We start from the raw sequence: 11,248 nt of genomic DNA, 5'->3' as shown, positions 1-11,248 counted from the left end.
ATAAAAGCTCATATTTATGATTAATTCAGTTTGATTGGTCATTTGAATTGAACGGGTTCAATCTATACCTCAAGATCTCAAACAAGCCAGTCTACAAATAACATTTTGGATCTTTAGGAATTAAAAGTGTAGTAAGTAAATAGCCAGAATATAACTGTAAAGAGAAAAAAAAAAAATAGCAATGAGCCTACCATTTGAATAGTTGAAGTGTGTTCATAAAATAAATCTGTACTAAGGTCGTCAGTGGAATTTATTTTACAGATAAAGGAGTCCCTTTGAAAATTGAGAATCCCTGTTGTCAGGGACACACAACAGAAAGTATGTCAAGAGTTTAAAACCTCTTGGCCAAAAAAAAAAGCAGTAAACAATGAATTATTTCCAAATACATTTATTGGTATATTCATCCACTGTACAAAGCAATCGGCTTGATTTGCGGTTACTGACTTTGCTTGGGTTTGAGAATTGACAAACAACTTCTGACCTGGAGACAAAGATCAACATTGTAAATAATTCTACAAAAACCTCATAATATTATAAATAAACATTGGGCCTAAAGTATTTTTGGATCTACATAGTGTCTTCATGACAGGATTACAATAAGTATGGAATAACTCAACATTGTACAGACATACCATGAAGACGAAAATTTTTTATTCCAAAGCTTTGACGATGGCCTCATTGGCTTCCAAGCTGATCTGGGCTTCTGCCCTGGAGACTTCGTCTGAAGCGCTGACCAACTCGGACTGGGCCTTCTCCAGATTAGCTTTAGCAGCCTGCAGGAGAAACATCATACATAAACTTTACAGACATTAGAGGTTTGGTTTTAGGGTGGTTGGAGCCCCTGACCATCCTGAAGTTGATTATCCTATAATATCATGTCCCAAAACAGTTTATTCCTTAGATACCACAGTGATTTGCCATTGATGGGAAACGTTTTAAATGAATAAAAAACATCACACCATACTTTAAACATGACTACAAATGGTTTAATGTTGTGGACAGTCCATTAAACAAGCTAGTTCCTATTATAACTTACAGAAGCTTTAAACAGTTCTCTCACCAGCATTTTTTCTCTCTTGAAATTAATGAGATAAAAACATACAGTCTCTATGAATTATATCTTAACATACTAGAACAAGTGGATGTGTTTATAAAATCCAATATCAATACTGATACTGTGGATTTAACAATGCTGACAATACGGGTATAATTGTATACAATTAAAATCTATGCAGACAAAGTTGTTGAATGGACTGGTATGATTATCCATTTCCTAAGCAGAAAGATAATATGAAATAACCCAGTTATAAATAACCGTATAACTTTAAAACAAGTCAATAACAAACTCCCAACTCTGATCTTAACACTGGTGCTGTATGACTAATGTTCAACAGATGGCCAGACCCTAGTTTAAAAGTTAACATTTATGTCAGTAATATAACTTTACTGTACACCAGGTAACAGATCAACTTGACCTTCCTTCCTGCCACTGTGGCAATAAAGAACATCCTGCACATTACCTTTTGTTTTTACAAAAAAAAAAAAAAAAAGGTTTGGAGAGTCTCTTTTGGTTAAGGACTTTAAACATAAACCGTTAGCCCACAGTAGCATTTGTGTGGGGAGCGACATCTCTTCAACAGTCAAGCAAATTAACACTGCCTCTTTCCTGCGAGGGACATTTGTTATGGTGGCGATTACACAGCTGCAAAGGCCAAATATTGCTGGGAGTTAAAGGTCTCCCAATGGGGATTTGACACATCCTCTGCACTTAAACAGGGACTGACCTTTCCTTCCTTATTAAGCACACAGACCCCCGAGCACTGCTATCACTCGGAAGAATAAAAAGTCATCCGTTTCTGCACAGTGAACGAGCCTGGCAGAAAAAGGTTGCATTAAAAAGGGTCCAATGTGAATAATACACATAACAGAGGAAATTAATAAAAGGCAAAAAACCTTTCAAGTCCATTTAAGCAAGTTTAAACGGTACATCAGTCATCGAACATTTACAGTGATAGTTAAACTTGCAATGAAAACGTCTGAATGTAGACAATCAGCCAAGACATGAGTGATATTTTAAGTTACTTTTGTACTGGTGCTATAAGGTTTGTGTAACCAAGAACAAAGGAAGGAGCCAGGGTTATGTTCACCTTTCAAACATCTACAAGATTACAACCTCTGTCCACTAGGGGGCAGACAAGAATGCCTTCTTTGATCACTGTTTATTTTACATAACCAGGTAAACAATGATCATGTGTATCTTATGAATTTAACAAACACCAGCGTCAAGGTGCTAGATCAGGCCATCAAACCACAAAACATCAAATCTCATCATGACATGGAGAGTATATTTCTATCATCTAATCCGAACAGTACTGCATGTTGCTTCACATACTTCCCCTCATGTTTACGCTGGTGTTGAACCCTGTGCATGAGTCATGTTCATTTTTTGGATGCGCACAATCAATATACAGAGTAACACACCATACATGCAGCAGCCATCTTGCATAAGAGTTTTTAAGAGCAAGGATAACCCTGGGCATAGTCTCAGTTTAACATTAATCCACATTTCTAAATCACACACACTCGCCACAAACAGCATCAAGTTGTTCAAACTGACTCTTGTGTTTGATATTATATCACTGTAAAAATATTAAAAGACAAAAGAATTAACTCATAAAGGAGGTCTAACTTTCTGAAAAGTATAAGGTGGATCTGGACATTAAAGGTGGTTACAATTTCATTTATCTATTTAATTTAGTAAAGTTGCATTTGACTATAAACGGAAATTTGGAGACAAGAGTGAGAGATTTAAATGCAGTCTGCACAATGCCAAAGTGGAATATACAGCATGTGTTAATTATATTTGTGGCTTCAAAACATTACTAAGCAAGGAAACTTCAGAAACCAAACAAGACTTGACTTCAAAGTCCCCTGACTTCTTAAGACTTGGATTAAGAAACAATCCCTTAAAAACACACTGACACTTAATATCAATATAATATCAACATCATGGTAAGTGATTACACAATACACTTCTCTGATATATTGCGAGTATGGTGATGTATTTTTTTTTTTTTAAAGTTTTGAATAATTACAAATTAATTGGTACTGAATGGATGCTGCTGATTTTATAAAAATTTTTTTTTAACTTAATCTTGTTTTGTAGGCATTAAAGAAAAGTATCATCAAACTCAGTTCATTTTACTAATGTTTTGCAGACAGCTAAATTACATATCATGATGCACATCAAGTATTGTAGAAATGTCCTCAAGTACCATGATATGATACTGTTATATCGTCCAGCCCTAATTTATAACACAGTAATCTCTCATCTTAATTTAAACTCCATATAGCCCTTATAATAATGTAAATTTGTGCCATACGAAAAATTTACTTTAAAAAAAAAAAAAAACACAAACACACACAAAAAAAAAAACTAGAAGTGTAGTATTCAGAACAGGCAGTTTTCACTTCAGGGAAGCAGGCTCAAAGTTTCATGGGCTTTCTAAAAAAAGTTATCCTGGAGCCCTGCTGGATGGGTTTAGGATTTAAAGAGTATCTAATCTGAACATTCACAGAATCTGGATTCCTGAGGGGTACAAGTGCAGGTGCGTTTTTTTGTCGTCAATTTTTTTTTTTTTTAGTGGAAAGTATTGTGCGTGTCAACAACTTTAAAGAAAACAATGTGATGCGTTTCTTACAGAAAGATCCAGTCTATCGAGAGGAACAGCCTCCTCAGCAAGCAGCTGCACTGAAGAGTCGGCATTGACGGTGACTGAACCGCTGCTCACTGCAACACACAAAACACAACCAAACCTCACTGCAGGGTCCCTTATGACTTAACTTCTAGTGTCATGTGATTAACTCATGGAATATGGCAACCCATCTCTGTTCTACAACCTGCGAAACAGATTTAAATAAACAGTTTTATTGCTTAAAGAAACAAATATAACTGCACCTCTAAACACTTTCAATGTCACAGAGTTCATTAACATTAACTTCAAGCTGTCATCCAGGTCCACTACTCAGGAAGCACAATAAGTGTAACTGTCCAAAAGTTTTAATAAAGGAAAACAGGTACAGCTACTTTTAGGAATAGGGTTATCAGTCAGGATCAACTAGTAATCAGGTTGTTAAATTCTGCAATCTCTGGAAAAGAGTATTTTCTATTTTCTTCTTCCTTAAAGCACAGAACAAACACTGTTGGAGCTGTTTATTAGTGTATAATAAATCCAGGGTGAATCGGGGTGGATAAATCATAAGTTAGCTCCAGTATACTGTCCACTCCCACGTTTTGGTTGCCAAGGAGTTAAAAAAAAAGTTATACCTAATGTAATGTTATAACCAGTAAACTATTTAAATGCATTAATAGAGACTAAGGAACTATATGATCATATAGCACATTGCATTTGTGCCCTTTATTAAAAAATAATAAATAAATAAATAAATAAATAAATAAATAAATAGATAAATAAATAAAGTCAGCAAGTCCCTGGCCAGCATTTTGGCTACGAAATGTGGTGTTTTCTTCTCACATCACACACAAAATATTCTTTGTGTTTGATTAGTGTCTTTATTTTCTCTTTGCATGTTTAACCATGAGGTGACTCAGCAGGAGATTTATATGACAGCTTCGCGCCAAAATTTATTTAGCTCGCTTGTGTCACATTTTCAAATGTTCCTAATTCTAAAGAGGAGATTGTCCATCCTCAGTGCATTCTCATTAATCTACATACAAAATATAATTCTGTCAGCCAGATCCTGTGTCGGACAATGTGTGTAGTGCAGCAGGCACTGCGATTCAGAATGAACAGCTCACAACACAGTAAAGCGCATTACATCTTAACCTAGCTACATACCAAAGAAAAATATTTGTTTGACAAGTCAATAAGGAGTTTATTTATTTATTTTATGTGTTCTGGTTGTTAAACTTGCTTGTTCATCTGGCATCTATAAATAAAGCAATTTATATCCTGAACACGCAAATGGGTGACATGGCTACTGATCTGGCCACCTCTCATAATTTAATAAAATAATTAGTCAGCATATTCAATATGTCAGCACCTCACAAAAAGAAATTGCTCCCTCAACATATTAGATTTCAGATCTGCTGCTGTAGTAGTATACAGTACATCATCTGATCCTTAGTTAAAAATAAAAAAAATGCATTAACTGTTAATAAGACATTAAGTGATAATGTCATCAGGATTTAAGTCTGTATTTTGTACACTTAGCTGGCCTAACAGAATCGTGGCAGTTATAATCTGGGTAACAATCTTTTAAACACTGACAATAATGAGCTTTTTGGGGCAAAATGCAGTGACTTCCACAAATCTAGAGAGACTACAGTAAACTGTTCTGTTTGTACACTGTTGCTTATGGGTTTGTTTTGATTGTACAACGGTTTCAACAGTTTTCTTCCCTCGTCATGCAAAAAAAGTCAGAAGTCTGGCTTGCAAATTCTATTACGGCTGAGCCTCAGAGCTTTTTAGACTTGTGCATCAAATGAAAACATCACCACAAAATCAGCTCATTGAAATGAAATCTGTCTAAACTAACACTGCTGCGTAACCTTACCAAAATATTTGGCAGAGCCGCCATCCTCACTGAAGACAGTGACCACCCCAGGCCTCAGCACCTGCAGTGTGGGGACATGAGCTGGGAGGATACCGAATGCGCCGGTCAATGTCGGGACGTCCACCTGTTTCACACTGGCTCCGTTGAAGAAGACCTGCAGAAATACATATCAGACATGTACAGATACAAATACAGAACATAAACATGCAACACAAACATGCAATACAGAATTAAATGATTGCACTTGCACCCTATGTTATGGCCAATTCGAGAAGTTCTGTGAATGTCAAAAACTTTGTTTCTTTATTAATTAACCAAAACAATTTCAAGGTTTATATATTATATATATATATAATTATTTATATATATAAATACTGAGAATGTAACCCAGCAGGTATGATTATTTCAGCTAAATGTGAAGTCAAGGTGAAGCGCTGTTCTGTCAATGACGGCTTACTGCAGTTAGCTTAAAAGTTAGCTATCTGTCTTGACTGTCTGCATGTCCATGGTAAACTTAAGTTTGGACTTTAAAATGAAATTACATGGTTAAAATGGATAAAACTGCTTCACAGTAGTTGTATTTCATAAATTAGTAGAGTAACAAAATGTCTACTGTAATGTGGCTTAGCCGAGTTCAAGCACTTTCAGCTAGCAGCACGCAAGCTAAAACAAACAAAAAAACACACACTTTATACAAGCTGTTTAAAAAGATATATTTAAAACAAGCTTAAAATTTATTTGTATTGCGTAATAATATTACGCACAGAATGACTACCTAGTCATGTCAATTATTGAAATAACATCAGCAAAATAAAACTCAGAATTCAAGCTAATAACAGGATTAGCAAGCATGCTAGCTAGCTAGCGTACTAATAACAGCGCGCGACCACAGTTCACACAGACAGACATAGTTTAAACAGATAGAAATCATAAGCACGTGGTGTGTAATTTACAGTGTTTTACAGAGTAATGTGAATAGGGGAATGTAACCGACTCTTGTGGAGTGAGGTTAGGCCGAGGCGGCGGAGAGTCTGTACCTCATTCGGCGAAGCGAATGTGAAGGACATCTGTGAAGAACCAACGGCGGCCGCCTCGGCGTAACAGCGAACCTGTTTAAGTGCAGGAACCGCACGACGAAGCAGAAATCTCGCGGCCATCATTCTGTCTTCTAGCTGTGAAGAAAGCTCGACTTTATAGTGCACAAATAACTGGGCTACAAATCCTCAAGCCGAGCGAGGAGTCAGTCATTCAGTGAGGAGCCGAGAGCGCAAGGGCACGGTGGAGTTACCCATAAAGCCGTGCGCGCTTTCTTTCGCATCATGGGAAATTAAGTTCTCTGTCCTTCCAGACCTTTTACCTAGAGATGCACCGATACAACATTTCTGAGCGGATACCGATAACCGATTATTCAGACTGATATCGGCCGATAACCGATAGTTCTGCCTTTTAAATCTTTTAAATTAATAATAATTAATACAACAATTATGATAAGAAATGCAAATAAAAACTTTATTCTCTCCATTTCAACAAGTTGGTTCACAGTAACTGGTCTCATAAACAGAAAACACATTACTCAAATTAACATTAACACATTAACTAAATTCTGAAGATTAAAGTAAGATTTCTTAACTTATTGAATGTTATACATTCATATTAACAGAATTAATTGACTGAATTCTAAAAAACCTCCTGTTAGTCTCACATTCACTCACCACAAACAAAAGCATTTCTACTTCATCATTGAATATCAAACTGGTAATATATTGCCTAATATAAACTTTTTTGATGATATTAACTCATATAAACATTAACTGGATATGATACATACTACTCTACAAATATACTTTTCTTTTTTGTCAACTCATCTTCATTTAAATCTTTCAAAGGGGTACTGGCGCTTTAATTCAGCGCTAGCAGCGCTGGGGGAAAAATTAGGCTCGACGCTGAGACTCCCGCTTCACTGCTGCTCACTTCTGGTGTAAAATTTTAGCAGTGCAGAGATTACAGAGCTTACAAACTGCAGTTTTGTCATCATTCCACACAAGAGACATCTTTACACACAGCCCAAAATCGATGTGTTTTCCCACCCTCTTTTGATTGACAGGATATAATCTGCCCTGATCATCGGACGTTTTTAAATTATCAGCCAATGGCCTATAACGGGAAAAATAGCCTTTATCGGCCGATACCAATTATCGGACGATACATCAGTGCATCTATACTTCTACCCTCTCCAGAGTACATCACATTTTACTGTCTTTTAAATAATTTAATAATAATGATAAAAAGACATTATCCACATGATCTTACATAATCTTACTTAAAGAAGTGCTTGTTTGTTTACTGCAGAAATTTGCTCATGCTAATTATGAGTGTTACGCTAGAAAAGACCATCAGAAACACATCTCAGTGATGAATATTATACCCTATATGGCAGGATGTGCCCCCGCCTTGTGCCCCAAATCCCCTGGGATAGGCTCCAGGCTCCCCATGACCCTGTGTAGAATAATCTGTAGCGTTCGCCTGTGAGGATTACGGTATTTATGGAGGAGGTATACAACTGCCCATTTGCGAAAGAGAGAGCCCAGGTGAGAGAATGCAGGGAGTTGGGGAGTGTGAGGAGATAGCAGCTTCATTAAACACAAGATGAAACGCTAGCTCCTGTTTGTTTCATGTGTCTCCTTCTAGTGAATTATATCTGTTTTTCCTCTTTGAGACACCTGCGACATCCAACCTTCCGTTACAAAGCGTTACAGATAATAGATGGACTTTTGTGTCTGTATATAAAAAGAGGCTTCACTGGGTTATAGAAGGTCAAGGCTCAAGCCATACTTGTGACTCAAATATACAAGTGGTCCTTGGGGTAAAAAATTGCCTCTTAAATGGTACAGAGTTATAAGGTACAATTTTGTTCCTCTAACTAGAGGTACAAAAAGGTCCCCTTAAGAGTACTACCCCAGTGACGGCCACTTTTCTGAGAGTGTACTTGTGTACTGTTTAACTGTTGCATTCAAGTGGGAGTGTGGTGGTGGGTCAATTTCTGGCTGTGTAGGCAAGAAAACCTTTAGAGGGAATACAGTGGAGTGACAGGTGCGCTTACAGAGTCTGAAGACAAGTCACACAGTTGCACTGTAGAACAGTGTATCCGGTTTTACCAGAAGGTGGCGCTAGGTCACTGTCAAAGACTCTCAGGCAATTAGGGCTGACAGAATGTTGCTAAAATATTAAAAAAGTGACTGCTGTTTACACTCATCATTCTCATCTATCCTTCATTAAACAGCTATAGGTCAATAGGCCGTGCCAGTTTGCTTTTTTACTTTGACCACCGATAAGATGCACTGCACACACTGATCCTTATACCATTTTTAAAAACTGGTTTAATGTAATTTTCACAAGCAAATGATAAATTTTCAAAGCTCTCAATACCAATCTCACAACAGATCATTAAAAATGTTAGTACACAACACAAAATCAGTGAAAGTATTCCTTTCACTACAAATAATAAGTGTTTCCTTTATATAAACTTTTCATTCACAGTAACTGTCTTTCATAATACTATTACTCTCAAACTGTTCATTCGCATCTCTTCTCATTCAGTTTAATACATTTGTCTATCATTTAATCCAACTGAACTTAATGGTTAATGAGTTAATCATTTGGTATGTCTATAGATTTTCAACTGGTCTGATCATTGTGTGTTGGTAAGGAATAAACTACAATTTGCTTTAAGAGCTTTCAATCAGAATAGACCAATCATAATAAATCTCAATTATTACTAATTTCTATCACCTGGTGATCACATTTGGTGATCTGACTAGGCATTGGCCTAGTCAGAGAGGTGGGCATGGGCCTAGTCAGAGAGGTGGGCACGGGCCTAGTCAGAGAGGTGGGCACGGGCATAGTCAGAGAGGTAGACATGGGCCTAGTCAGCGAGGTGGGCATGGGCCTAGTCAGAGAGTTGGGCATGGGCCTAGTCAGAGAGGTGGGCATGGGCCTAGACAGAGAGTTGGGCATGGGCCTAGACAGAGAGGTGGGCATGGGCCTAGTCAGAGAGGTGGGCATGGGCCTAGTCAGAAAGGTGGGCATGGGCCTAGTCAGAGAGGTGGGCATGGGCCTAGACAAAGAGGTGGGCATGGGCCTAGACAAAGAGGAGGGAATAGGCCTACTCAGAGAGTTGGCCATGGGTCTAGACAAAGAGGTGGTCATGGGCCTAATCAGAGAAGTGGTCATCAGAGGAATGTAAGCAGAAGGCAACATACTGTCATTTCAAATGAAGTCTGGGCCATCATTGTTGACCACGTGGATAACAGAGGCCTTACCATGGCAGAGGCTGCCAGGTTAGTTCACCCTAACCTACAAAAATCAACTGTCAGCTCCGTCATGCAGAGCTGGTTCGGGAATGGTTTCAGGCTCATCCTTGGTTCATGACCTTATATCTCCCACCATACTCCCATTTCCTTAACCCAACTGATGAATTCTTTTCTACTTGGAGGTCAAAGGTGTATGATCTCCATCCCCATGAGCATGTCACCCTCCTTCAAGCCATGTATGAGGCTTGGAATGACATAACTGCAGAGCAATGTCAAGCCTGGATTCGTCATGCCAGAAGGTTTTTCCCATGGTACATGAACAACGAGGATATTCCCTTTGATATTGATGAAAATTCATGGCCAAATGTTGAAAACAGGCTTGATGTTAATTAATTTGAGATGATCTCCATTTACAGTAAATTGTTTACATTCATTTTGTTTCGATATACCACAGTATTGTTGAAAAAATACTGTAAAATAAAATATTTTTCCTGCATAAGTGACTTTTGATGTGTTCTTTGATCATATTTTACTTGTTGTATAAATAAAATAATTTAAATTGTATTATGGCTTTTGTCTGTTTTGGTTGTAAGTGTCATATCTATTGTGATTACTGTGTACAATGTGTTACAGCACAGTAACATTCATTCAGAACCAAGGGTGATTTGAAATGTGTATCTTGCATTAACTGATTGTTAAAAGTACAAAATTGAAAGAAGATCATACTGTTGTGTTTTGGTAACTAAAATAAATGTTCTCATTGCATGTTACAATAAGCTTGTGTTTTGAAACAATGATTTTGTGGAAAGAAATTATGCATAACTGTAATGAAATCATGACTAACTGTGTAACAGCAAGTGTGAGCAATTTGGAGTTTTGTACTAAGAGTTTTTAAAAATTACCACTTAATTGTGAAAATAGTACCAAATAATAAAAAACAACGGTAAATACATAATTACGAAACGGAATGACGTCATCCTTGATTGGTCATTACGGTGTCAATTAATTGCGTAGCAAATATTTGATGTGAAATATAACTCCTTACGTTTAGTGTATTTGGCACTTGCTGGGGGTTATCGCTTTTCCATAACAATGACAATGTCTGCATATCTAATTATGTATTCCTGAAGGAGCTCAATCCTCTTCGTCTCTCCTTCTACGTCACGCGGTGTTTTCCAAAATGGGCGTGTCCACAGCCGGCATATTTCATTCATAAATCCACTTAGTCTTTACAGTGAAATAAACGCGCTGCGAGAAGCTGGCTTGCTTTGGCTGAGACGTTTTTACATGGATCCCTCAAATTACAACTAGGTAAGCTTGCACAGGCGTGTCCTTTTAACGTTACTGTTGTTGTGACTTAT

At 37.4% G+C, this 11,248-nt stretch overlaps 1 protein-coding gene across 1 annotated transcript; it reads right to left on the bottom strand.

The window, feature by feature from the left end:
* Positions 1 to 372: 372 nt before the first annotated feature.
* On the bottom strand, positions 373 to 6,879 carry atp5f1d (ATP synthase F1 subunit delta). Its single transcript, XM_053635474.1, has 5 exons — positions 6,615 to 6,879; positions 5,578 to 5,731; positions 3,702 to 3,790; positions 633 to 773; positions 373 to 481 (listed from the first exon to the last, which is right to left on the bottom strand). The coding sequence occupies exons 1-4, from the start codon at positions 6,735 to 6,737 to the stop codon at positions 651 to 653; spliced, it is 489 nt and encodes a 162-aa protein (XP_053491449.1). The 5' UTR covers positions 6,738 to 6,879; the 3' UTR covers positions 373 to 481; positions 633 to 650.
* Between the last annotated feature and the right edge of the window lie 4,369 nt (positions 6,880 to 11,248).

Source organism: Ictalurus furcatus, chromosome 10 (genome assembly GCF_023375685.1).
Source record: "Ictalurus furcatus strain D&B chromosome 10, Billie_1.0, whole genome shotgun sequence".
Taxonomy (NCBI): domain Eukaryota; kingdom Metazoa; phylum Chordata; class Actinopteri; order Siluriformes; family Ictaluridae; genus Ictalurus; species Ictalurus furcatus.
Note: the sequence above shows the minus strand (reverse complement) of the source record. Positions and strands in the feature narration are given on the sequence as shown.